The sequence below is a fragment of the Equus quagga genome, chromosome 13, assembly GCF_021613505.1.
Source record: "Equus quagga isolate Etosha38 chromosome 13, UCLA_HA_Equagga_1.0, whole genome shotgun sequence".
NCBI classification, from domain to species: Eukaryota; Metazoa; Chordata; class Mammalia; order Perissodactyla; family Equidae; genus Equus; species Equus quagga.
The window spans coordinates 13539285-13565892 of NC_060279.1; the positions used below are offsets into that span (position 1 = coordinate 13539285).

The 26608-nt window shown below is 49.0% G+C and overlaps 2 protein-coding genes across 3 annotated transcripts in view; one reads left to right on the forward strand and one right to left on the reverse strand.

Moving 5' to 3' along the window:
- The window catches only part of CLEC20A (C-type lectin domain containing 20A), a 15787-nt gene extending 15468 nt beyond the window's left edge, over window positions 1-319 (reverse strand). Inside the window, exon 1 of one of the 2 annotated variants that reach the window (XM_046681506.1) lies at window positions 193-319. In XM_046681506.1, coding sequence (XP_046537462.1) covers window positions 193-268 — 76 coding nt within the window. In that variant the 5' untranslated portion in view covers window positions 269-319. The remainder of the gene's footprint in view (window positions 1-192) is intronic. The other variant, XM_046681507.1, reaches the window with a different exon arrangement.
- An 8939-nt stretch (window positions 320-9258) lies between these two features.
- Window positions 9259-26608, forward strand: part of TEX35 (testis expressed 35) — a 30428-nt gene continuing 13078 nt past the window's right edge. Inside the window, exons 1-9 of the mRNA XM_046680760.1 lie at window positions 9259-9297; window positions 10042-10092; window positions 10684-10752; window positions 11751-11807; window positions 12516-12575; window positions 18169-18230; window positions 18461-18647; window positions 18998-19041; window positions 20085-20217. Of these exons, the coding sequence (XP_046536716.1) occupies window positions 9259-9297; window positions 10042-10092; window positions 10684-10752; window positions 11751-11807; window positions 12516-12575; window positions 18169-18230; window positions 18461-18647; window positions 18998-19041; window positions 20085-20217 (702 nt within the window). The remainder of the gene's footprint in view (window positions 9298-10041; window positions 10093-10683; window positions 10753-11750; window positions 11808-12515; window positions 12576-18168; window positions 18231-18460; window positions 18648-18997; window positions 19042-20084; window positions 20218-26608) is intronic.

Sequence of the window (26608 nt, forward strand, 5' to 3'; positions counted from 1 at the left end):
GGGGGGCTAGGGGTGAGGGCTCCGCCCACCGCGCCTGGACTGACAGATGAAAAGCATTCATTTCTTTCCACTTTGTCTCCCCTACAACCTGGGACCCTCGGGAGAAAGGTGCCCGGCCCTGCACGGCCCCAGACCCTAGCCCTGTGCACGCGGGGAGCCCGGTGCCCTCCTGCCGAGCCCGGGCGGCCTTACCTGCTGCGCGGAGGGAGAGCAGCAGCGCCCAAGCCAGCATGCTGCGCAGGACAGGCTCCCCGGCAGAGGCTGGCATGGTCTGGTTATTTCTTCCTTGCTCTGCACTCTCCTCCTCTTTCCAACCCAAACTGACAGATTTTACTAGACAAATGTTTATTCAGTGCCTACTGCATGCCAGCCACGGTTGAGGTGCTGAGGAAAGCCTGAGTGAAGCAGAAAAGATCCCCGTCCGCCTGCAGCTTACAGGGATCCGGGGAGGCAGGGAGTAGGGTGACGGAGGGCAGGCTCTGATAGATCCTGGGGTCCTCAAGGGCCAGAGTGGAGGGAGACAGAGGAAGGGGTTGGGAGGGAGAGAGAGGAGGAGGTGGGGAGGGAGGAGGAACTGCCATGTGTGCGCCAGGCGGCGCTGGGCCGTCCTCCCTGCCCACACGCACAACTGCCACCACACTAGGGAGAGGCCACCGTGGTCCCCAGTTCACAGGTGAGAAACTTGTGGCCCGGAGAAGGGAGACCACTTGCTCAAGACTACATGGTAATAGGAAGCAGCGGGGCAGCAATTCAGGCTCAGGTGCCCACAAAGCAGGAGGTAGGGAGGCGCTGGGCCCCAACAGGTCCTACTTGGGGAGGTCAGGGACCCCCACCCCGGTCTAGGCCCTGGCTCCCTGGTTAAGCACAGACCAGAGAGCACAGCACTTTCTCTGGGCAACCAGGAAGGGCTTGCTCACCCGCGCTCGCCCTCTCTCTCTCTCCAACCCTCCCAACACCCAGCTTATGCCCGGAGCTCTCTCCACTCGCCCAAGGAATGTGCTATTGGAAACCACAGCCTGGAGGGCAAACAGCCCCTCGGACTGAAGGGCCAAAGGGAGGAGGAAACGGTGGTTAACGCTTCAACATACTGTCCTGCCACAATATCCTCTTGTGCCGTGATGGCTTCGGATGGCTTCATCCCAGTGGGAGCCCCTTTGTGCCAGGGCCTCTCAGGGCCACTCTCTGGGGACAGAAGAGAACCTGACACCCCTGGCCTGGGAACCGCCACCCTACTCGGACCCTCTCACTCGGCCCTGGGGGCCATTCACGTGTCTTGAATTAAGGGCCCCGCTGGGCACGCGGGCTTCCCACGCGGAGCGGACAGAACCAGGCCGGGAAGCGCACTGAGGGGCGGGGTCAGGCCAGCGTCTCCGCAGGGCGGTGCTCGCTCGCGCTCAGGGTTGAAAGTCCATGCGCATTTCTCTTTCCTCCCCTAGACTGTGAGCTCCTGCAGAGCAGGGCCTGCGCCCCCGTAGTCACAAAGCCCTCACCCCAAGGCGAGTCCAGCAAAACCGCTCAGTAAAGAGGAGGCGTTACCGTTTGTATTAGGAGTTGCTATTGTTTTTCTCTTTGGATTCCCACTCCTACCTAGGAGTCTGTCTGGTCCGTAGAGATCTTGAACACTTGAAAGAATGAGGAAACTTAGACTGGACACGGAGCGCTGGTGATGAGAGAAGGGAGGACAGCCCTGCTCCCCAGGACGTGAGTTTCGCTGGAGTTGCGCCGGAAAACACAGGCAGGGTGAAAGGAACCGAGAGAAGGAAGCAGCCGGCTTCCTGAGCGACCCGGGAACAAACACTAGGTTTGCATGAGCCGCGGGAAGCCAGCGGAGACTCCTGCAGCGTCTGCTCCCGAGGGGGCCGGCCGTCCATCCACCCAGACACAGCTCACCCTCAGGTGCAGGTCTACAACTCTCACTTTCCCACAATCTACAGCTACTTTTGCTCCCAGACCAACTAGATCTGTGTCCCCAAGGCGGAAGCTGCATTTGCCACACTCACTTTATTATAGGGACAGGCTCTCAGCTTCCCTGAGCGCCAGCAGGTGTTCTTCTGCAAAGCGAGTTGCCAACGACTGGGGTCTTTGTTGGAGACGTGCACTGTGGCCACAAGGCCCCAGCCAAGCACAACTCGAGTGGTTTTCTCTAAGCCTTGATTCCTATGAGATAATAGAAAATATATATATTGGTCTCTGCCCCTGGTTCCTGGCACAGAGCTCCTAAAACCTGGGTGATAGGACTGTCTTTTGTTCTAATGAGGTGACTCTTGGTGGGCTCCTGGATGGGGGCTGGTGACCCAAAAGACCAAGCCATGATGAGGAGCTTGGAACTTTCAGCCCCAACCCCCCATCCTCCACAGTTAATGACTGATCGTGCCTACATGAAGGCACCACGAAAATCCTAAGTGTCTGGGTCAGAGAGCTTCCAGGTCGGTGAACACATGGAGATTTGGGCAGAGTGTCACCCTCGGAGAGGGCACGTGAGAGCTCTGTGCCCTTTCCCCATACCTCACCCTGTGCATCACTTCCATCTGTCTCTTCCTGAGTTATGTCCTTTTGTAATAAGCCAGTAATCTAGTAAGTAAAATGTTTCTCTGAGTTCTGTGAGGTGCTCCAGCAAATTAATTGAACCCAGAAGGGGGTAGTAGGAACCTCCGATCTATAGCTGATTGGTCAGAAGCACAGGTGACAACCTGGACTTGCGATTGGTGCCTAAAGTCAGGGGTCGGGGGAAGGGGAGGATAGTCTTGTAGGACTGAGCCCTTAACCTGTGGCATCTGACACTATCTCCAGGTTGATAGTGTCAAAACTGAGTGAAATTGTAGGCTACCTAGCTGGTGTCACAGAGAATTGCTTGTTGTGGGGAAAATCCCCCACACCTCTGGTGTCAGGAGTGTGGTGAGCGTGGTAGTGGTGTGAGAATAAAGGAGACACACGGGAGGAAAGACTGGGGGTGGTCTTCCTAAACAATTCCTTATCTGTAAAATGAGGGTAGGAATAGCTCTTTTGCAATGGTATTATGAGGATTAAACGAAATAATCTTTATCATGGCTTTGACACACTGCACAGATGCCAATGTGCAAGAAACACTGCATCTCTTTATCGTCTCGAGATTAACTGAAGTGTTTTAAGGTTTGCACACAATCAAATGCACCTGTTTTAAGGATACGGTTTGATTGGTTTGCAGAATGTATGCACGAGTGGAACCACCATCACAGTGAGGTAGAAATACATGCACAGTGCCTGGTTAAGGCACTAGCTGTTCCGTTGTAGTGACTCCTCAAGTCCTGGGATGGGGACCCTTGACTCTAGCTCAACCTACAGGAAGAAGACTGCCAGGGCCGCCAGGAAACCACTGAGCCAGAGACTCCAAGTCTACACGCGCAAAGCCCCTCTTCGGGGGTACCAAAAGTCCCTCCTTAGCAACGGGACAGCCCAACATCTCTTCACACCTAAGCCATCCCTTCGTTCCACAAGGAAATGATGCCACGCAGCTCTGCGTAATCTGCACGCCTGTTTGGCACTAACGAAGCTGTGCAAACAGGCTGAGGAGGCTGGGGGGTGGGGGTGGGCTCGGAGCTGGGGTTGCACTCTTGAGGGCAGCTCTGAGAATGAGCTCAGAAGGGGGCAGTGACAGGGTGCAGCCATGGCTGAGGGCTTCTTGAGGGAATCTGAAAAACAAGGTATTCCCTCCTGGAAGAATGAGGGATCTGAAGAGGGTGGGCAAATCGCCTCCTACTAGATGGGCTCCAGGGGACAAAGTACCTTGAGTGAGCACAAGATGGGGAATGGGCCGATTCATAAAGGTGGACGGAGAGAGAGAAATGTCTTTCTAGAAGAGTTTGCCTCGATACCACCAGCTGTGGTGGTGGGGTGGGAGAAAGCTCTCCATCAAGGACAAAGGGAGGAAGGAAGGATCTAGTCTCAGAATGGCCAGGGGCCAGGGTCTGAATGGAAGGGGCCTGAGAACCCAGGGCCTCCTGCTAGGTCTGCCTTGGTGAGATATCGGCTTGACACACACACAGCTCAGGGCACACCTTCTTGTTCTTCCACGCCGTGAAAGGATGTGTAGATTTAAGTCCAGTCCAAACTGCTGTATGTGGTGACAAGGCCAGGTGAAGGTGAACTGGGGCCAGATGGAGCAGAGAGTGGAGGCTGATCTGGTGTGCAACACACCTGCTGGGACAGGCTGCTGGAGAGGGCGCTGCCCGCAGACCAAACATCCAAGGGGATGAGTCACCAACCTCTAGTGAGGAAAGGCCATCCTAGGTGTCTTCATGCAATAAAGAGCGTCTGTCTGACGTTCAGCTACAGAAAACCAGTCAAGTGAAAGCACTCATTGTAGAAAATCCTGAGGGACTGAGCAGAAAGCTATCAGACCCCTTTTTTCATGGCCACTAATTAAAATTACCAACACTGAGATTCCATGAGATGTCACCAACTAGAAGTCTTCCACATTTCCAGAGGAAATGTCCTCCTGGGTCACCAGCCAGGAGTTATAGCTGCACATGTGTGAGTTTCCAAAGAGCTACAATTAGCAGGAACTTGTGGCCAACTCTGTCAGTCAGGCTCTTAGTTGCAAAAAGAATCCACACTGGCCAGTTTAATGCTGGGAGGGCTGGAGAAAGCTGGACTCTCAACATCCAGGACAACGTTCAGAACCACATCAGGGAACTGGCTGATTCTGAGCTGTGGCCTCTGCTCCACCCATGTCAGCCCACAGGATGGCTCAGCAGAGCAGTTTCCCCACAGCAGGACTAGGAGCTAAACGAAAACCAATTTTATGTACAGCATCCCAAAGTGGACCCAGATGTATGTTTTTTATCTTCATTAAATCTAAACTAGATCAGAACAGCCAAGCATTTTGGCATTAAATGCAAGAAGAACATGGAATCCATTGAATTCAAGATCCAGGAAACCAAGCACCAGTTTGTGAGCGTTCTGTCAATGCTGTTTGCCAAAAAGGAAAAGGTCCACAGCCCTGCGTGGAGCTCAGAACAAGAAGGAAGGAGCAAACCTCTTAGAAACTGCCTAATTCTTAGTCTTGAAATGCACCAGAGTTCCCCCCCTCACAGCTCAGCCCCCCTGGGAGCTTCCGGGCTGCTGTGCCTGTGCCAGGAGCTGTCCCCTCCCTGACGGCTCTCAGAATCCGCGTTTGGCTCCCCTGTGTGGAGACAGGTTTAAACAGCCTTCTCTAGACTCATGGCTCTAGAAGCTTCCTTGCTTTCATCATCCGCAGCTCCAGGTCAGAGATACTCTTGCCCCAGCCCAGGCTCTGGAACTCCTACCAAGGAAGGTTATTCACCCCCGGGCCATTCTTCACATGGACTCTACTCTAAGGTGCCAACGACCCCAAGGGCAGAATGGTGAAGAGAAGGAAGCGCCTATATGTGAAAAAGACACTGGCCAGGCTGACCCCATAGGAGGCCAACTAGCAGCCAGTGTCTCCAGGTTCTGGAGAACTGTGGTCCAGTCTGGGTTGTTGTCCATGTCTGGCAATGAGGCCCACACGTAGCTGTCCTCAGGCAGGGATCATGTTCAGGTGGCTTCATTGGGTTAGACAGCTTCATCTGAAGCTGCTTGTGGACTCAGCCAAGAGGCCTGGAGCAGGGCCCAACCCCCAGGTACTGACCAAGGTCAGGCAGCTTGGTTGGGCCCCAGTGCTGCTCAGAGGGCTTAGGACAACAGAAGCTTCAGAGCAGCCCCACATTCTGGTGCCTGCGGGAGGGAGTGCGGTTTGCAGGGCCTTCCGCAGAACGGGACTGGGGTGGACTGGGCCCATGGTATCGTCAAGCCTGGGACAAACAGGATCATTATTAAAATCTCTGTCTCAACGTCCTAACCCATTGGCCATTCGGGTGACAAAGAGGTGGATCCCTAACCCCAGCTCTAACCATGCCAGTTCACATTTGCTAGGAGATTTAATCCTAGCTCAAGTGTCCTCTGTAATCTTCCCTTTTGGACCTTGTTGGCTACCTCCCTTTGCACTAAAAACAGAAGACCCCTAAATCAAGTTTTCTTCCAGGGGACTTGTTAGAGTGACATAAGAAGGATGAGATGCACGAGGAAGGTGCGGCAGACATTGGCTACCTGCTCCTTAACCTTTTCCCTCTTATTCTTGGGAGAAACCTGGCCACGTGTCCCAGCCTCCTTTGCAGTTAGGGTGGCCTTGTGGTTGCGTTCCAGCCAAAGAAGTGGCAGTGGAACAATGCAGGCTGCTCCCAGGCTAACCCATGGAGTCCTCCCATCTCCCTGGACACCATGTGAAAAATAATCCCCCAACAAGGGCAATTGGGAGAGGCTATCGTGCCGATCAGTTTTATCGCTGCCATGCTAAATAGAAATTTGGAGGGGTCAGAGGCGGAGAGCAGGCTGTCAGGGACTGGGAGGGCAACTGCAGAGAGGCTTGAGCAGGGAAGCTCCAAGAGGCAGGAGGACAACTGCCGTCCTCTCTCTGGATTGCACCCAAAGAGGGTGAGGGAACACTAGCTGAGCGAGGTGGCCCCAGGGGCCGTACGTGGCAGGAATGGGAGCCTCTGGCTGTTGGCAGCTCTTGCTTTATCTCCCACCGCAGTGCTCTGTAACGGCCGGCTGTGGGAATAGTAACAGGGTCCCCTGGGTCCTGGGAGGCTCAGCAAACATCTCCCTGGCACGGTGAACACGCAGGAGAAAAAAGCCTGCGATCCTCACACAATACACCTGCTCTGACTTCTCACTTACTACTAGCTGTATGGAATTAGCTGGAGGTGCACAATGATCTCGTCCGAATATTATGTTGTGTTCCTGAAATAGAGGTCCTAGAAGTTCACATGATAGAAACTGGTATAATTTTTCCATAGAAACAATATAATAGGATTGTGATTCTAGCCAAGGTCTAATACACTATTTACAGAAACAGTCAGAAATTGCATAGTAACTAATGTGTCAATGGGAAAAGATCCCTGTGCCTTGCACAGTGTAGAGCTTTCTAAGGTGCCTATAAATCAGTCAAGTAGGACAATGCAGTCACCAATCATGTTAAATCTCTGAAAAATGTGTGTGAGAGGTTTCCTGGGCCTAGGAAGCAGAGAGCCCGTTGGGCTGAGGGCAGCACGCAGAGACTGCAGTGTGTTGGCAGGAGTTGTAAGAGCAAATCACGTGGGTCACATGAATTAGCTATGTCATGCGAGGTTGACTGGAGACTCCGGCGGTCAGGATTCTGGGACCCTTGAGAAACGTTCATAGGCTTTAGAACACTGTCACCCAGCCGTCAGATAAGCCCCTAAGCACGGATGACATTCTCTTCACATTCTCTCAGCCCAGATGTGGGTGGTGGCTGAGCCTGGGCTTCATCGTGGGCCAGATCCTGGAATCACGAGAAGCCAAATTCAGAGGCCTAAGACCATTTTGAAATTGTTTCTCCCACACCAGCCTCCCAGACAACACCATCTTCATGAAACTGAGAAACGAGGACCCTTGTAACGAAAAGGAAATTCAAATGACATTGACTTGTGGCTGCTTCTTTCTCTGTTGTGAATATCCCTTCTCCACCAAACTCCATTCGAACATCCGTGGGCTTTATGCTCCTTGCCCTGGTACCAATGGATTTTGCCATGAATGGGGGTTAGGAAGAGCCTATCTGGCGTTTTTCAGGTAAGAGTGGCCTATGGCTTGCATGTAACAAAGTTGTACCCTGGCAATATCCAGCGTCACATGCTGCTTCAACCTGGCACCTCCTGCAGGTGCAAAATCTTAGAGAAGAAAATAACCTGAGATGTGTTTATTCAGTTTCACCAAATGGACTTCCTAGCCCTTCCAGAACATATTGATAATAACAAAGATGGAGCGTGAATGGTATCTACTATGTGAAGGCCCAGCTTGGAGCTGTAGGTCTGTTGTTAAATTGACTTCTTTTAGACCCAATTTCCTGATCTGTAGGCCAGTGGGGTCATGTGACATGCTTGGCTAGAAGGAGGCTCATTTTTAACAACTTCTCAGCCAAGCAAAGGAAACTTGGCTGCAGGTCCAGGAGGATCTCAGGCCCAAGGAGGAGGAAACAGTGCCCATCTTCCAAGGACTAGTAACTGTTGAGATGGGGTCGGTCGTTCTCACTGTAGTTCCTGGCTCAAGCTTGTAGGATCTTTGGAAACCTATGGAGAAAGGCCCTTCTGCCACGTGGACAGAGGATCTGGGAGGACTGAGCGAAGTGGTCAAGGATCTGAAAGTGCCAGCCCCTCATTTATGAGTGGGCAAAGCAAGGCTGGGAAGCTCACCACCACCCCTGCTCCTCCCTCTGCAAGTGAACAGAGTGACAGTCACACTCTCCTTGTATGATGGTTGTGGTGGAATAAGATAGAGGGCTATCACCAGACGGCGGCTGTGAAATAGCCCCCTAGAAAATCCATGACAAATGCTGCAGGTGGCTCCAGAGGGAGTGTTGGTGCTCAGTGCCTCTGGGAGGGCCGGGCACACGCAGGGAGGGTGGTCAGTCATTACTGGAGAGCGGGCACCTATGTCCCACGTGATTTGCATCAGTTCCTCTACTCCTGTGCCGTCTGTTCTCAGAAGTTCCAAGTTGACCTTTGCCCTAGCAACTAGTAGCTGAAATGAGAGGGAAGAAGGAAGTGAAAGAGGAGAAGAGAAATTAGGCTTGCTAACTGGAATTCTGAGTGATTTTTAGGTGCCAGGGAGGCTATGTTCCTTTGACTCTCTAAGTGCAGATTACAGCTGCGCTCAGAACGGCCCAGGATTCCTCCCCACCCCACCCCAGACTTCTCACTGTCAGCACTGTCCACGCATTGCTTCTTGCCCCAACCCTCTTCCAGGATGATAGAAGAACCAAGAGAAGAGACTGGGGTGGTGCAGGGGAGAGAGGGGACAGGGCCAGCCATGCAGTCAGGCCAGGGCACAGAAATCTCCCTGCCGAGATCGGCACCCCACCAGCACGGAGAACCCCGGGTTAGCATTGTAGATGCACCCTCAACCAGAGAGACTTCAGGGCATCTCAACCCCAAATGACAAAGGGTCCATGCACGTCAGGAGAGCTCGGCACTTGACCCGAGTCCCTCTTCTCAGGGGCTGAGGCGCCGCAGGCTCAAAGCTGTGGTGACACTCCGGGCTGGCACATGGGTCCAGGGCATTGTGACCTCAGCTGTTCTGCACACAGAGAGGTGGTCCTCCTGCCCTCACCTTGGCCTGTAATCTGCATAGGACAGTGGCCTGGTCACGGGGGCCCATTGTGGGGAGGTTGGGAGGTTGAAGAGCACTCCGGCCTCCTCCATCATGTCGGCCAAGAAGGCAGAACTGAAGAAAACAAACCCGGTAAAGGAGAAGCATTGGTGGACCACGTGGGGCCTCCGGGCTCCCCCTGAGTGGAGACGTGATGGTGGGAGAAGGGGTTCAGAGAATGCCCCGATGAATCCTGGGCTCTTCGTTCTCTGTTCTCAGCATGAAGCAGCCTCTCAGCCTGGAAGGAGGGCGGGATTAATTTCTGGCCTTGGGGTGGGAAGGAAAGAGGCCACTGCTGACTCCCTCAGGGACAAGGAGCACTATAATGCTCCACCCCATCCCCACACTCCTGGAGCCAAGGGCCCATGCCAGGCCTGTGGCTGGCCCGCATCTAACAGGCATGTCTAAGGCGCTAAGAACCTTATTAGATAAATGTAATTATCAGCACCAATTTACGGATGAGGAAATGAAGGCTCAGAGAGACTAAATAACTTGCCCAAGTTGACACCACTAGTAAGGAGGACAGCTGAGATTGGAACCCAAGTCTGTCTCCAAAGCCCGTGGTCCTGAAATAATACTTATATGGCTTCCTTTAGTTATCTTAAAGTGCTTCCCCGCCCAGGCTCCCCAGCCGGGAGAAGCTGCCGGCTGACATAAGGAGAGTATAACGTGACCGAATTTGACTTGTCTTGACTCAGGCACTGGTGGGGTATGGGGGCCTGAGCTCAAGTGCAGTTGGACAGACAGGGTTGGGGTGGGGGCTCTTGCAAGGGTCGGGGGTCATCCTCCCCAGTCCTAATGCCTGACAGGCTGAATCCCAACCTCCTCTGTTCGCAGAACAGGAATTACAAGACTGTTTGCCTGGAATTGAAGCCAGAGCCGACCAAAGTGAGAAGATTTTTGGAGGCCATGCCAGCAGCCAGGCCTGAGACCCATGGGGAGGTGACTTGGAGTCAGGGGTCATTCGCTGTTCCTGGTGGCCAAGACCTTTCCCAGGTGCTGGGGGATACACTGAGAGACAAGCTCTCTGCTCTCATAGAACTTCACACTAGTAACTAATCAGATACGTACACGAGCAAGGAAAAATTCAGTAGTATCACCTGCTATGCAGAGAATTAAAATAGGGAGACAGGACTAGTGGCTGCTGTAGACTGGGGAGCAGGGAAAGGCTTTCCTTTGAGCTGAGAGCTGAAGGACAAGACACCGGCCACTCAAAGGCCGAGGAAGAGCATTGTGGGCGATGAAGCAGCTCGTGCAGAGGCCCTGAGAGCTGAGGCCCAGAGGGCCAGGAGGAGAGCGGAGATGAGTTCAGGGAGAGGGGAGCAGGATGTTGGAAGCTGCTGTGCAGGTGGGGCCACCAGCTGTCACCGCTCTGCCCTGGCCAGAAGGGAGGAACAGAAACTCAGGGCGATCTCTCCGGCCTCAGCCGCCCCACACCTGCAGTCTCCAATATTCTGTGTTTCTGATTTCAATCAACAGACATATGACTACAAAGGAGTTAAACAAGAAGGGCCGTTTACCAAACCAGGAGGGACACAGGAGCTAAAGGTAGTGTGCCCACACAGGCAGCAGGGGCCGGAGCAGCACAGGGAGAGGTGGGGCCCACGGAACAACCTCACGGCGGAAGACCTGCTGGCATCTTCGATTCCATTCCAGGCCCTGCAACTTCATTCCCTCCGCTTCTTTTTTTGCTCTGTTTTAACTCTTTATTTTGAAGTAACTTCATTTCAATATTTTGAAATTTATTTTGAAGTAACTTCAGATGTACAGAAAAGTTTCAAAAAATAGTACAGTGAATTCTAGTATACCCTTCACTAGATTCCCCAAATGTTGGCATTTTATCATTGTTCTCTCTCTATATATACATATGTTGGGTTTCATACACACACACACACACACACACACACACATATAATATATATATTTCCTGAACCATTTGAGAACGTGCTTCTCTCAAATTTCGGGGTATATTTCCTCAAAACAACAACACTCTCTTACATAGCCACAGTACAATTATCAAAATCAGGAAGTTAACATTGATAAAGTACCCATCTATCGCCATTATTCTAATTTCGCCGATTATTCCACTAATGTCTGTCATAACAAAAGAAAAAACCTTTTTGGTTAGATCCAATCCGGGATCACACGTCACATCTGGTTTCCATGTCTCCTGAGTCTCCTCTCTTCTGGAACAGTTCTTCAACCCTTGTCTTTTGGGACGTTGCCATTTTGAGGATTACGGATCATTTGTTTTGTAGAATGACCCTTAGTTTGGGCTGTCTGATGCTTCCCCATGGTTAGATTCAGGTGCTGACGTCACAGAAGCGAAGGGGTACCCTCCCCAGGGCATTGGATCAGGAGGCCCACGATGTCTCTATGTCCCACCATCCTGTTTTCTTAGCACATCCTTTCCTTCCTCCCTAATGGGAAGCATCTCCCTGTTCCTTTTTTGAAAATGCCCCAGGATCTTTCCTTTCCTCCTTTTGACCGTTTCCCTTCCATCCAAGACAATTCTTTACCTTCCCTTCCCTATTTTATTTCCTCAGAATGAACTCAGGGAGGTAAGGGAAGAGCTCAAGGAAAAAATGGAGGAGATAAAACAGGTAAGAGGATGAGACTGTTCGTAACTTGGAGGAAAAGGGAGCTTCGGGGAAAATGCAACGCCTAATGTTGAATAGCAACGAAAATCGGGAACTGCATGGAAAAAGCCATCAAACTGACTCAGCCCGAATCCTCTTGAGTATTTAAGTGTTGAGCAGCCTAGGATATCTATTTCTTACTTGTTTGATGCTTAAACCCAATTTTTGAATGGTAAGGACTCTCCAAGGTGTCTCATTGATAAGAACGGGAGATAAAATCTTAGTGACAGAATGAGAGGGGTTGACCTGGAATTTGAGGGCAGTCAAGGACCAATTCCAATCTCCTTAGTCACCTCCCCTGAGCAAGCTGCAGAGCAGGAACTCTCTTCTTGTTTCGTTGAGGGAACCCCCGATAGCATACTTAGAAAGAAAGGAAATGCTCAAGCAAGGTGTGACTGAAGCTGTGCTCTGAGCTCCACACAGAAACCTTGCGATAGCTAGATCTGAGCTGTGCCAAGGCCGGTGGTGGCGGTGACCTGACGGTACATGCACCCTAGGCCCTTCATAGACTCCTTGGGAGCCAAGAAGCTTTAATAGGCCATTATTAGTCCATTCCTTGAGTTTTATCCAGCTCATTCCAGGGGAGCATCTGCTGCCCTTTGCTTTAAATGTCCCAAAGCCGACTCCACAGCTGTCTTCAGTAATATGCACTGTGCCTTTCTTCCACATTAGATAAAGGATGTAATGGACAAGGATTTTGATAAACTCCAGGAATTTGTGGAGATCATGAAGGTAAGCATTTACCAAGTGCCTTCTATGGGCCAGCACCATACTGGGAATTAGGGGAGAGATGCCAGACCCTGCCCTTCAGGTGCTTACGATCTGGTAGGAAAGAATTAAATAACAAGTGTGCACCGAGCTAAATGATAACTGGCTGTCGGTTAATTAGGAGTTTAGAGAAGTAAGTCATTAAGGTGGGCTGGGGCAGCCAGAAAAGTCCTTGTAGAGAAAGTGAGTCTTAAGGTGAACCTCAAAGGCTGCGTTGGAAGCTTAATGCAAACCTCACCAAAAGCCCAATAAGGCGGCCAGGTGGTATAGTGGTTAAGTTCATGCACTCTGCTTCGGCAGCCCTGGGTTTGTGGGTTCAGATCCCAGGTGTGGACCTACACGCCGCTCATCAAGCCATGCTGTGGAGGTGTCCCACATACAAAATAGAGGAAGATGGACACAGATGTTAAATCAGGGACAATCTTCCTCAAGCAAAAAGAGGACGATTGGCGATAGATGTTGGCTCAGGGACAATCTTCCTCACCAAAAAAAAATTACTTTGAATTCAACAATTACTGAGAGGATCTTCTAGATTCCAGAATAGTGGTCCTCAGGCCTGGATGTGTTTCAGAATCACCAGGCACACTAATAAAGAATGCAGAGCCCAGGTCCTGTGTGGGTGGGGCTTGCATCCGTGGATTCTTTTCATGTTCCCCAGGTGAAGGTTTGAGAAATGGTTTATTTATGCTTCTACATCACCACTGATGCAGAAGCATAGATAGGCAAAAGCAGATAGCTGTAAATTTTTTTAAGAGTTGTAAGGGGGCACTTACCCCTACCAGATAATAAAGTCATGATAAAGCCACAATAATCTTGTCTGGAAAGCCAGACAGATGAAGGAAACCAGCATAAATAATCCTGTAACAGCCTCTCAGCCAGGGATGCACTGAGAATCACTTGTGAGGATTTTTCAAATCCATATACTCAGGCCCTGGCCCAGATGAACTGAATAAAAATCTCTAGATGGGGCATAGATGCTTACAACTCTGCAAGTGATTCTGATGGTTGCCCCTGGATGAGAAGCAGACCCTAAACACCAGAGCAGTAGTTATTAACGTTGGCTGCACGTTGGAATCACCCGTACTGTGGCTGCGACCTGCCACCCGGCCCCTCCCACCGGCCCCTGCCCCATCCCAGGCTGCACCCCGTAACAATGAAATCAGAACCTCTTGAGATGAGGTCCAGGCATCAGTAATTTCTAAAGATCCCCAGGTGATTCCTTTGTACACTCAGGGGTGGGAACCATAGCTCTATAAAATTTAAAATATGATACAGATGATTTTTTTTCTATTTTTATTGAGATTATGGTAGTTTACAACCTTGTGAAATTTCGGTTGTACATTATTATTTGTCAGTCATGTTGTGGGTGCACCACTTCACCCTTTGTGCCCACCCCCTCTCCCCCTTTCCCCTGGAAACCACTAATCTGTTCTCGATATGTTTGTTTATCTTCCCCATATGAGTGGAGTCATACAGAGATTGTCCTCTATCTGGCTTATTTTGCTTAACATAATACCCTCAAGTGAACACCCATTCACTTGTTGTGAATGGGACAATTTTATCCTTTTTTATGGCCGAGTAGTGTTCCATTGTATATATATATATACACACACCATATCTTCTTTATCCAATCATCAGTCCATGGGCACTTAAGTTGCTTCCACGTCTTGACTATTGTGAATAATGCTGCAATGAACATAGGAATGCATGGGTCTCTTTGAATTGCTGATTTCAAGTTCTTTGGATAGATACCTAGTAGTGGGATAGCTGGGTCATATGTTATTTCTGTTTTTAATTTTTTTATAAATCTCCATACTGTTTTCCATAGTGGCTGCACCAGTTTGCATTCCCACCAGCGGTGTATGAGGGTTCCTTTTTCTCCACAATCTCTTCAACATTTGTTACTATTTGTTTTAGTTATTTTTGTCATTCTAATGGGTGTAAGGTGAAATCTTAGTGTAGTTTTGATTTGCATTTCCCTGATGATCAGTGATGATGAACATCTTTTCATGTGCCTATTGCCCATCCGTATATCTTCTTTGGAGAAATGTCTGTTCATATCCCCTGCCCATTTTTTGATGAGGTTGTTTGATTTTTTGTTGTTGAGTAGTGTGAGTTCTTTATATTATGGAGATTAACCCTTTGTCAGATATATGATTTGCAGATATTTTTTCCCACTTGGTGGGTTGTGTTTTTCTTTCAATCCTGTTTTCCCTTGCCTTGAAGAAGCTCTTTAGTCTGATGAAGTCCCATTTGTTTATTCTTTCTATTGTTTCCCTTGTCTGAGAAGACATGGTGTTGGAAAAGATCCTTTAAGACTGATGTCAAAGAGTGTACTGCCTATATTTTCTTCTAGAAGTCTTATGGTTTCAGGTCTTAACCTTTAAGTCTTTGATCTATTTTGAGTTTATTTCTATGAATGGCATAAAAGAAGGGTCCATTTTCATTCTTTTACATGTGGCTGTCCAGTTTTCCCAGCACCATTTGTGGAAGAGACTTTCTTTTCTCCATTGTATGTTTTCAGCTCCTTTGTCAAAGATGTCCATAGATGTGTGGTTTTAATTCTGTTCCATTGATCTGTGTGCCTGTTTTTGTACCAGTACCATGCGGTTTTGATTACTGTAGCTTTGTAGTACATTTTGAAGTCAGGGATTGTGATGCCTCCAGCTTTGTTCTTTTTTCTCAGGATTGCCTTAGCAATTCGGGGTCTTTTGTTGCCCCATATGAATTTTGGGATTCTTTGTTCTATTTCTGTGAAGAATGTCATTGGGATTCTGATTGGGATTGCACTGAATGATACAGATGATTTTTAAAATGTGAGTGAGAAGGAAAAGATTATGTGATAATATTGAGAACATTGCTTATATTTATACTGCTTATATGAGGAAAAACAACTCTGTTGTTAACACTATAAACTGAAATAGTCTATAAAGTGAATTTAAATAATAAAAACCAATAAGAAGAAATTATCTGCAAATATTTAACTGCATGATCAAAATATAAATACAATGGGAAAAATCCCAAAGGAAATATTGATATATTTAGCAATATGAAATTTTTAGAAACTATAAGAGAAAAGCACCATATACAGAATTAAAAACAAACAACTCTTTTGGGGAAATAGTTTTCCACAAATACGATAGACGTAGACAAAAGGTTTTTCTCTGTAACATACAAAGCTCACACGAATCAATAAGAACCAAACAAGAAAATGGGCAAAGAGTAGGAACAGACAATCCACAGAAGAGAATATAACTAAAAAGCAATAAGTGGATTTAAAAGGGTTACTTCATGAATAATCAAAGAAATGCATATGAGAACAATACTTAGATAATTGTCATATTCCAATAAGATAAGTTTTAAATTATGACAATTGTAGAGCAAGACAGGAACGCTGTTATACTGCTGGTCAGAGTGGAAGTTTGTACAAATGGGAATAGGAATTAGACAATGGGTATCAAAACCCCTTGACTTAATCAATTCTACTTCTCAGAACTCAACCTATGAGAATGATCAGAAATGCCAGCACGGGTATATAGAAAGAGATGTTCATCACAGGATTATTGATCATAGGAAAAATTTGCAAACAACTACAATTTTCAACAGTAGAGGAATTAACCAAATAAATGATAGAATATCCATATAATGAAAATTAGGAACTATCAGAGCCAGTGTTTAAAAAGAATGCTTCTAATGAGAAGTGAAAAAGCGAGATGCGAGTAGTATATACAGGCTGATCTCAACTATGTGAGAAAAAAATAGGTAAGTAAATATATAGAAAACAAACAGGAAAGAAATGTACCAAAAGGGTTAATAGCAGTTATTGCTAGGTGATGAGATTAATTTTTTCTTTTATATTCCTCTGTATTGTCCAGTTTCCTACAAAGGGCATGTATTATTTCTATATTAAAATGTGAGCACAGGAAACGTTTTGTGAGTGGGTAGGACTGGGTATCGAAAGGCACAAAGGAAGCTATTTCGGGCACGGGAACAGCTTGCGCACAGCATGGAAGCAGGATGACCATGAAGGGGATCTCGGTCAGTGGGGAGATCAGTCATAAAAGTGGGATCATTTGGGGAAAGTGTGAGAAGTAAAATGGAATGGCACAAAGGCAGCGGATAATGAAGGCTTCTGAGAGACAGGCAGACAGGTTGGGATGTGGTTGTGTAAGCAGTGAGAGGCCTCTGGAGATTCTTAATCAAAGGACATGCAAGGAGCAGCACTTCAGAAAGCTGAGCCCGCAGCTGTTTGCGAGGTGGCCTGAGGGGGTCAGGGCAGCAGGTTGGGGCTGTCAGGAGCGAGAATATCAGACAGGAAGCCGAGTCCCAGCTCAAGGTGAGGAAGCTGGAGCAGGCGGAGGAACAGAAGGAAATGGGTAAATCTGAAAGGTGCATCGAAGGAAAAACACCATTCTTGGTGATTAATCCAGTATATAGAATGAAAGAGAGGCAAGCATCCACAATGACATCAAAGTTTTAATCTGAGTGATTAGAAGCAAGTAGGGATAATGACAAGCCCGGTTGGGAAATACAGAGTTAATTTAGAAGAGAAAATGAAGAGGTCCATTTGGGACATGATGAGTTTGAAGTGATGGTGAGACTTGTAAGAATGTGGGCCATTTTGACTGATTTTTTGGACCCAGGGGACATTCTGACTTCAAGGATATTTTTACCCTATTTATGAATACAAATATTTTGTTCAAAACTTATACTAACATTTAAAAATCCTTTTCAAGAAAGTATTTTTTAAAATTATTTCCACTCAGACAGTATAATTCCTTGATCAATTCTCTACCACAGATCAGTAAACTTTCCAAATATTTAATTTTTATTAAGATTATTTTCCTTGAAGCAAATTATTTTTCATTTATATTTTATGATGTTCAGTCCAACCCTGATTTTGTCCATAACAAACACTGTCAATGAGAACGCCTGCCACCTTAGAATTTCTTCTGTGACCATATTTCTATCCCATTTCCCAGGTCAAATTTTATAGATCTAAACTTTGCCAAGAAGATTTGATTATTCTTTTAGTTCTTAGTAAATAATAAATGAGGTGCCATTTGAGCTACTGTCAGTTTTATATTGTGTCGACCCTTTCTGCCAGGAATTGGGTACAAAACGAAGTAAACTCAAATACACAGGGTCTGGGTGCATAGCAGGGGTCAAAACATTGGAGTCAGAAGTGTCTTTGGGGGTCTCAAGATTTGTTTTCGTGATTCCGTCATTTTATAGGCATTGAACCAAGGCACATAATGGTCTCCTCCAAGTGTGAAATCAGGTGAAAGAGTTCCTGGCCTCTGACTCACCTGGAGAGTTTAGACAAAGCCCTAGGGACTCTCCTGTGCGTCAGTCTCGTCAGGGAATGGGGGAGGGGAAAAGGAGAGGTGGCACATGTCATGTAGACCCCATAAGCCACCTCCCCCAAGGCCAGCGAGGACTCTTGAGGAAGTAAGATGCAGAGGTGATCTCTGAGTGGTTTACAGGGAGAGGCAGAAGAAAGGGATTTCAAAGGCCCTGCAAGATGATGATTCTAGCTTTGAATTCTCTCTTGAAGGAACTGCAGAAGGATATGGATGAGAAGATGGATGTTTTAATAAACATACAGAACAGCAAGCTGTAAGTGTAACCTGCACCCATCTCTCCTCATGCCTAAAGTATCTCTTCCCTTCACTGGGCTAAATGTCCCTTGGGGCTCAGAGGACTCTCAGACTCTTCAAGGAGCTGTCTTGGTTTCTATTGCCCCGAAGCCTTGCAGTCAAAGCCTTCCACCGCCACCTGTGCTACAGGTTATCTCCTTGTCACGTTGGAAGTTGTCTCCCCAACTCTGCCCCTCCCTGACTCCCCAGTCCCCGCAGAAGAGGACCAAAGGAGCAGCAGGAACTCAAGCTCATAGGAAAGACAGACCCACAGCTTCAGCTCAAGAAAATGCACGGAGCTGATGGAGCTCCACTGGTTCTTCACAAGAAGAGTGTGGCACTGCAAAAACCAAAAGAGGACCCGCTGGATTGCCTTCATCAATGTGGGACCTGCTGCGTAAGTGAAGCCCAACACCCACCCTGCACCGGCTCCTGCTACACCCCTGGGCTCCTGCTCCTCCCTGACCTCCCCTGGGCCCTCTCTCTTCCTTATCTCTTGCTGTTCCACCCCTCTGCTGGCCCCAGGATGCCTCGCCAGCCTGGAGCCTCTCTGGGGTCTTGTCCTCTAGACCTGGGGAGATTCCTAAGCCATGACCAAGTAGGACTCAACCCTGGATGAGCCTGCTCCCAAGCGCCACTGTACTGTTCTGTCCTTTCCTGTAGCAAGACCTGATGAGGTGCCCAGCAGGCTGGCCATCTTGGACCAGGGAAAAATGATCTTTCTTGTGCCGTTTCTGTCCTCTACAGGAGAAATGTTTGTTGTGTGCCCCAAAGAACAACTGCAATCAGGGGTAGGTAGATCCATACAAGAAATGCCTTGTCTCAATCGGGCGCCCCCTCCCCCCGAAGGCAGTGTGCTCAGGCTGCATTCGCATCAAATCCCACCTGTGGTTGTGCAGTTTCTGCTCCCAACACGTCCACTCAGTCTTAGAGGACATGGCACCAGGAAGGAGAAGATGGGTGGCCCAGCCTGGAGGCGGCTGCCCAGAGGCTCCCGTGGAGGGGAGGGCGCCCTGCTGGCTGCTGAGCTGACCCTGCCTCAGGTTCTTGCCTTTCTCCCCTTCTGGCAGGAAACTTCCAAGCCAGGCCTGGGCACCTTTTTCGCCTTTGGCATCTGGAGCTGCCTTCTGATATATCTGTGCTTCAACCTCCATGCGATCGAGGACATGCTTGCAACCTAGCGCCGCCTCAGAACCTCCCCGCGGCTCCGGCTCGTCCTCTCCCCACGCCGGGCTCCACGCGGTGAAGGCTCACTGCCCTCTTTCACGCCACCCCGCCCAGGCCTTTCTCCACCTGGAGATAAAACCTCCATTTAAAGACAAAGCGAGCGTCATCATTTTGAGTATCAGCCCCAAACTTCAGTGTGCAGAGTGTCACTTTTTTGGTTCTGAATCAGTGTATTTCAGACCCCAACCCCTCTTCCTGTTTCCTGATGGGTTAGGGGGAAATTCTGTCTTGGTCATCCTCAGGGTCATCCCCACTCCCCCCACCCCACTGCCTCCCTCCACTCTGCCTGATTCTGCAGAGGTCCCAGGTCAAAACAGACGGGAGGTCCTGAAGCTATCAGACGCCATTCTGTGTGGTTGCAGGAGAGACCCCCACTGCGCTATCCACCTGCTCCCTCCATGTTCTCAGCTCCTGCACTGAAGGTAGGGGGATGTCTTGGCAATCAGGGAACCCCCAGGCCCAGGGTCTAGTCTGCCTTGCTTCCCTCTAGGTCTTGTCAGCAGAACTCAGGGCGCCACTGCTGATAGTAACGTCGTCCTTTTCTTGGGCTCTGAAGATCCACCCTCCTTCCCCCTCAAAGGTTTCCTCTTCCCCGACCTGAAAGGAGACATACCCCTTCCAAGGCCTCAGGCCCTTGCAAAGGTGGGGATGAGCCGATGACCCCCCACTGCTCCACTCTGTGCCCTCACTTCATCTCATCCCTATGCATTCTATCATCTCACATCATCACAAGAAGAAAGGTGAGTACAATACAGTAAGATATTTTGAGAAAGAGCACATTCACATAACTTTTATTACAGTGTATTGTTATAATTTTTCTATTTTTTGTTAATTACTGTTGTTAATATCTTACTGTTCCTAATTTGTAAATTAAACTTTATCATAGGTATGTATGTAAAGGAAAAAGCAGTATATCTATGGTTCAGTACTATCCATGGTTTCAGGCATCCACTGGGGGTCTTGGAACATATCCCCTGAGGACAAGGGGAGACTACTGTATATAAACACAATAATCAAAGGCATGTGATGAAAGCAGAAATGGATTAGGGATGGGAAACAGGAGAAGGGTGGGTATAACCTTCTATTAGTGTCCTATTCCTGCTGTACAGATTACCACACATTTAATGGACTAAGACAACACAAAATTGGACCAAAATTGGTCTCACTGGGCGAAAACCAAGGTGTTGGCAGGCCTGCACTTCTTCGGAGGCTCTAGGGGAGAAGCTGTCTCCTTGCCTTTCTCAGCTGCTGGAGGCTGCCCACGTTTCTTGGCTCAGGTCCCCTTCCATGTTCAAAGCCGGCAATGGCCAGTCGGATCCTCCTCACTCTGCATCACTCTGATACCGTTTCTTCTGCCTCCTTCTTCCACTTTTAAGGACTCTTGTGAGTACACTTGGCCCACATGGATCATCCAAGATAATCTTATTTTAAGGTCAGCTGATGGGCAACCTTACTTCCCCTTTGCCTTGTAACATAGGTATTCACAACTTCCGGGCATTAGAACATGGATGTCTTTGGGGGGCTACTATTCTGCCCACCACAGAGGACTCCCCAGACCCTGGCCCTTGACTACAAAAGCTCCAAACACCTGGGAACAGTGCATTGTTCTGTTCCATGCTGTGGTGGTTTTAAAAAAAGGCCTACAAATTCGTTGATACTCTTTTTTTCAAGAGGAGCCTAATTCTTCTCCCCTTGAGTCTGGGCTGGACATAGGACTTGCTTCTAATGAATAGAGTACGGCAGAAGCGATGGTGTATTACGTCTAAGACTAAGGCATAAATGACGTGGTGGCTTCCATCTTATTCTCTCTTGGACACTCATTCTGGATGAAGCTCACTGCCACATCCTCAGGACACCCAAGCAGTCCTATGGAAGCAGTCACATGGCAAGGAACTGAAGGCTCCTGCCAAGAGCCACGTGAGGATCGTGCTCCAGCCCACGTCCAGCCTCAAGATGACTGTAGCCCCAGCTGACATCTTGACTGAAACCCCATGAGGAGGCTCCGGGCCAGAAAAACCCAGTTAGGCTTCTGCCAAATTCCTGACCTCCAGAAACTGTGAAACAATAAATTCTTGTTGTTTTAAGTTGCTAGGTTTTGAGGTAATTGGTTATGCAGCAGTAGATAATACAGGTGCACATCTACTGTTTATTTTTTCAAAGACTTTAAAAATTGAGGTATAAAGTATATGGTTATATGCACGAATGTACAGCTTGATGAATTTTTATATGCAGATACATCACTGACATTGTTTACAACATTTCCAGCACCTCTTCCCAACCATACCTACCCCACACCCAGCTCACCACTATTCTAATCTCTACCTCGATGTATTATTTTGCCTTTCTTGAACTCGAAACAAGTGGAATCATATAAGTACTCTTTTGTGTCAAAATTTCTTTTGCTCAGAATTATGTCTGTGCAATTCAGGCAATTCAAGCATAAAAAACAAATAGTTCATTGGGGTTTTTTGTTTGTTTGTTTGTTTGAGGAAGATTAGCCCTGATCTTAATTAATCCTCCTCTTCTTGCTGAGGAAGACTGGCCCTGAGCGAACATCCATGCTCATCTTCCTCTACTCTATATGTGGGGCGCCTGCCACAGCATGGCTTGCCAAGCGGTGCCATGTCTGCACCCAGGATCCTAACCCGCGAATCCCGGGCCGCCAAAGCAGAATGTGTCAACTTAACCACTGCGCCACCGGCCGGCCCCTCATTGTTTTTTAATTAGTGTGCGGTTTCCATTTTATGAATACACCATAATTTATCCATTCTGCCATTGGTGGCCCAGATGATTCTTTAAAATAGGCTGAGTAAAAGCAACTTTCCCCATTGCCCTCTGTGTGTTTGTCCTGTCTGTAAACATCTTCTCTGGCCCATGGTGCCCTGCAGGTCAATTTTTCCTCCCCCCTTTTTTTTCCCAACAAAAAATATTTGCATTATTAACCTGAAGAAAACCTAACTCCTAAGAGACTAAATTAAGTTGTCTGCCCTCAGGGAGGCGGCTGGCACCGAGTTCAGAAATTAAAGTGAGTTGTATTGCCCTTCACCCACTGCTGTGACTGTGGAAGTGCACACCCGTGCGTCCTCGGCCACCCTCACAGTCCTTCAGCCACCTGAAAAGCCAACGTGTGGTTCTGTCGCCTGCTACTTCCAGGGAGCAGGAAGTCAGACCTGCCCCCCAGGTCAGCGTCCCACACTGCTGACCGCCGACAGCTCTGCCTGCTACTCTTCTTTTCCTTTCCCTGATTCTATTGAGAAATAATCGACGTTTTTTGCTGTTAGTGCCGTCAGTTGTTTGGACTCCCAGCGACCCTGTGGACAGCAGAGCGCAACCCTGCCCGGTCTTTCTGCGCCGTCCTCTCACCTTCCGGCGCTGCATCAGATCATGCTCCGCTGCTATTCATGGGGTTTTCAAGGCCAATTTCTTTGGAAGTCGGTGGCGAGGTCCTTCTTCCTAGTCTGTCTGAGTCTGGAAGCTCCGCTGAAACCTGTCCACCATGGGTGACTCTGCTGGTATTTGAACTACCAGAGGCATAGATTCCTGCATCACAGTGACACGCAGCCACCAAGATATGACAACCGGAAGATGGTGGTGTGGTTCCCTGAGCAGAAACAAACCTAGACCGTGGTGGGGAGAGCGCCAAATCTCAACCACTAGACCAGTAACTGACACACAGCACTCGTCTTAACGTGTACAGCATAATGATTTGGTTGCAGTAAGTTTACTTAACATCCAACATTGCTTTTCCTTGTGAGGGGAACTCAGGATCTGCTCTCTTAACGACTCTCCTGTATACCACACAGCAGTGTTAACTAGAGTCCTCCCATCGTACATTACATCCCCACTACTTATTTATCTTATAGCTGGAAGTCTGTGCCTTTGACCGCTTTCCTCCAATCCCTCCCCCTCCCCCACGTTCCTTCCTCTTCTCTGAGGAGCCCTTTCTGCCTCCACCCTCCCCCACCCAACCTCCGCCTGCTTTTTCTCTTGGAGCAGCTCCCCTAAAGGAAGCCAGTCGCCTCCTGGCAGCCAGTTCCGTTGGTCCTTCCTCAGTCCTTGTTCTTCCAGCTTTAGCGCCTGCTTTTGACCCTGGGGGTTCACGCTCCCGGGATCCCCAGCTTCCCGGATTGCTGTTTTTCCTACCCTTGATTTTTCCTTTCATCTCTCTCTTGGTTACTACGCCTCTGCCTACATCCTAAGTATGGACAACCTCTAGGCTTTTTCCTATTTTCTTTTACTGTATTCTAGGGACCTTCTTCTCTTCCTTCTTGGAGACTGAGGGTGAGATTCATATATGTCTTGCTCAGTGCAGCAGCCCCAGAATTAACAGTTTGTTCAGTGAATGAGTGACTGTGTGGCACTGCGTCAGCATCAGCTCTCCATGATCAGAAGTCAAACTCAAATTAAAACAGGCCCTCCTGAGAGAAATCAAACTGGCTCTGGGATCTAGAGTCTAGATTCATTAATTAACGGGGAAAAGAAGAAGGGGCGGGCAGAAAAGGGAAGACTCATGCAACTCTCAAACTCAACCCCTAGTCCTGTCCCTCATGTTCGGGAACAATGTATTTTATTGTTTTTTTTTTTTTTAATTGGGTGTCCATAACATAACTTCATTACAGAATGCCTCTCCCCTCCCTTTTCTCCATCAGCATTCACTCCCCAGATTGTTAACCCCAGCAGAGAAGCTGGCTGAGACAGGAACGTAATTTGTTTGAGAGGAACTCATGGCAACTTTGATCTAAAGAAGAATGAACAGTGGTCTCCAGCCACGGTCTCTGGACGCCAGCAGTGACCTCTCACCCAAGCTCAGATGCATCTGTCTCTCCCAGCCCAAGCCATCCTGTCAAACTCAGTGCAGCTAAAAACAGACTCCCCACCTCTGCACCCAAATCCCTTCTCTGCCTGACTTCCTGACAGGGTCCTTGTCCCTGCTCAGTGTCCTGGCACCCAAAGCACAGGAGGAGCTCTGGACAAGGGCCGACCTCATTCCCTAACAGGGCTGCTGTCAGCCTGTCTGCCTGTCCACTAGGTGCCTTGGCCATCCGTCCCGGGGGGACATCTCAGTGCTGTGGAGCTCAGGGCCCCTGCCCTGAGCAGCCAGGCCCCTGCCTCCTCTCCTCCTCTCCCAGAGCTCCTTTGGTTCTTTTTAGGATTTCTGAGAATATGGGCAAAGTACCTGTTACAGGTTGGCAATGGAATTTTCTCTCCTCTCCACTCTGCTCTCGATCACCTCTTCCATGACATATCTTTGATGGCTCTCAGGACCTTTTCTGGAAGAGCTGAGGATGAGAGAGGAGGATGTGAGATGCTTAAGGGCGGAGATGACACAGAATTCATTTATTACCCACTACCCCTGCCAGCTGACGCATGTGTGGATGTAAGGCAAACATTCCCTGTTTTTGACATTGTTACCGTGTAGTCATTCAAGTCTGACATTTTCTCTCTCCCTCCCATAACAAATGAGCTCCCAGTTCCCAGGCAGTCTTCATAACATTTGCAGTGTTCATTCCTGAGTCCCCCAATTCCCCTACAGAGCCTAATCCAGGCTTTTAGCACCTGGATCCTGAATCACTTGCAACAGCTTCAGACACACTTTTCTCGACTCCAGTAGTTTCTTTTCAACCTGCAATCCACGGTGCACACCACTTCTAGATACTTGGTCCTTAACCACTGCTTTCCACTCCAACTCACTCCCTTGCTCAAAAATCTTCTCCAGTGCTCATTACTTACGGGACGACATCCAAACTCCTCAGGCTGCTGTTCAAGACCTTGCCCCTCTGGTCTGCTCTTAGCTCTCTGATGTCTTCGCCCCCACTCCTCTCTGTAAACCTACACTCTAGGGGCCCGAATGTGCCCGTCACACTCCCATGCCCCTGCCTTTGCTCACCGCGTTCTCTCACCTCCACGAAGCCCTCAGCATCCCCACTGGACTGCCCTCTGCCTCCACACGGCTCTTCAAGGACTCGATGACTAGCCCACGCGCCATTTAGAGAAGTTTCCCTCCTCCTCACTAGTTCCATCCTGCATATCTCTTTGCTCTCCATGCAGCTCCACCGTCCCTAGAGGCAGTGCTCATGCAGTCTTCGTCTGCACCCTCAGCAGGGCAGCAGAGCCCCGTACCCGGCGGGTGCTCAGGACATCTGGGTCGTCTGAACTTTGGCTGCCTTCCCTGGGTGATTCACACATTGGCCATCTTCACCCCCAACAGCATTCCCAGCACTTGCAGCCTCAGCACTGTGGACGTGCTTCAAGGGTCCCGGGGTGCCAGCAGGGTCCCCCCAGAACTGAGCAGGGTGGGAGGAGGTCCCAAGAAAACTCTCTGGACTATCCAGGTTTCCATCCCAGATCATGTCTGGAATTATACATACATGACTGTGTCCTGTGTTCAGACTGGCTCATGGGATGAGGGAGCTTCCTTCTCAAGACTTGATTCTGTGGCCAAATTCCCCTTATTGTGTTTTCAAACCTAAGCGGATGTCAGTTTTAAGAACTAAAACAAGGTCATCGGGGAAACAGAGCTGCCGGGATCAGCTGAAGCCCTGAGTCGTCTTTGTGCAGATGAGCCTGCAGTGCTAATCACGCCCAGGACTGGTGGCAGCGGGCTCTGCAGCCCCTGTCCCTTGACCCTTCCAAGCCCCCCATTTCCCCATTCCACGTCATCCAACTCAGAGGCAACAGAAGGACGACAGTGTGTCGGTTGAGAGGACAGGTCTGCCTGGCTGTCAACAGCTGTCGTGTCTGCCCTTGGGAATGGACCTTCCGGGAGCCACAGCTCGTCATTCCTGCTGACACCGCACGTGGGCCAGCTATGCTGGTGAGCTTGTGCCTTCTCTGTCGGTCTCAATGTCACCTCATCTGGAACGGAATTACATTTAACCTTGTCTCTTCTCCCAAAGATGCTTTTCCTGTCCTGTGTGCAGAGCCTCTTGGGGGGCGTCTCCCTGACCTGGGCCCCCACTTCTTCTTTATGCTATAGAACACAGTCGATCAGACCAAGGCGGCTAGCCAACCCAGCTTGCCCCATGGGGTTTCTTTCCCTGGGGATTTGGAATTAGAATTTCCTGAGACTCCCTTGGCCCCCAGAACTGCGGGCTTATAATTGGGAGCTGGAGAGGCATCTGCCACCACTGG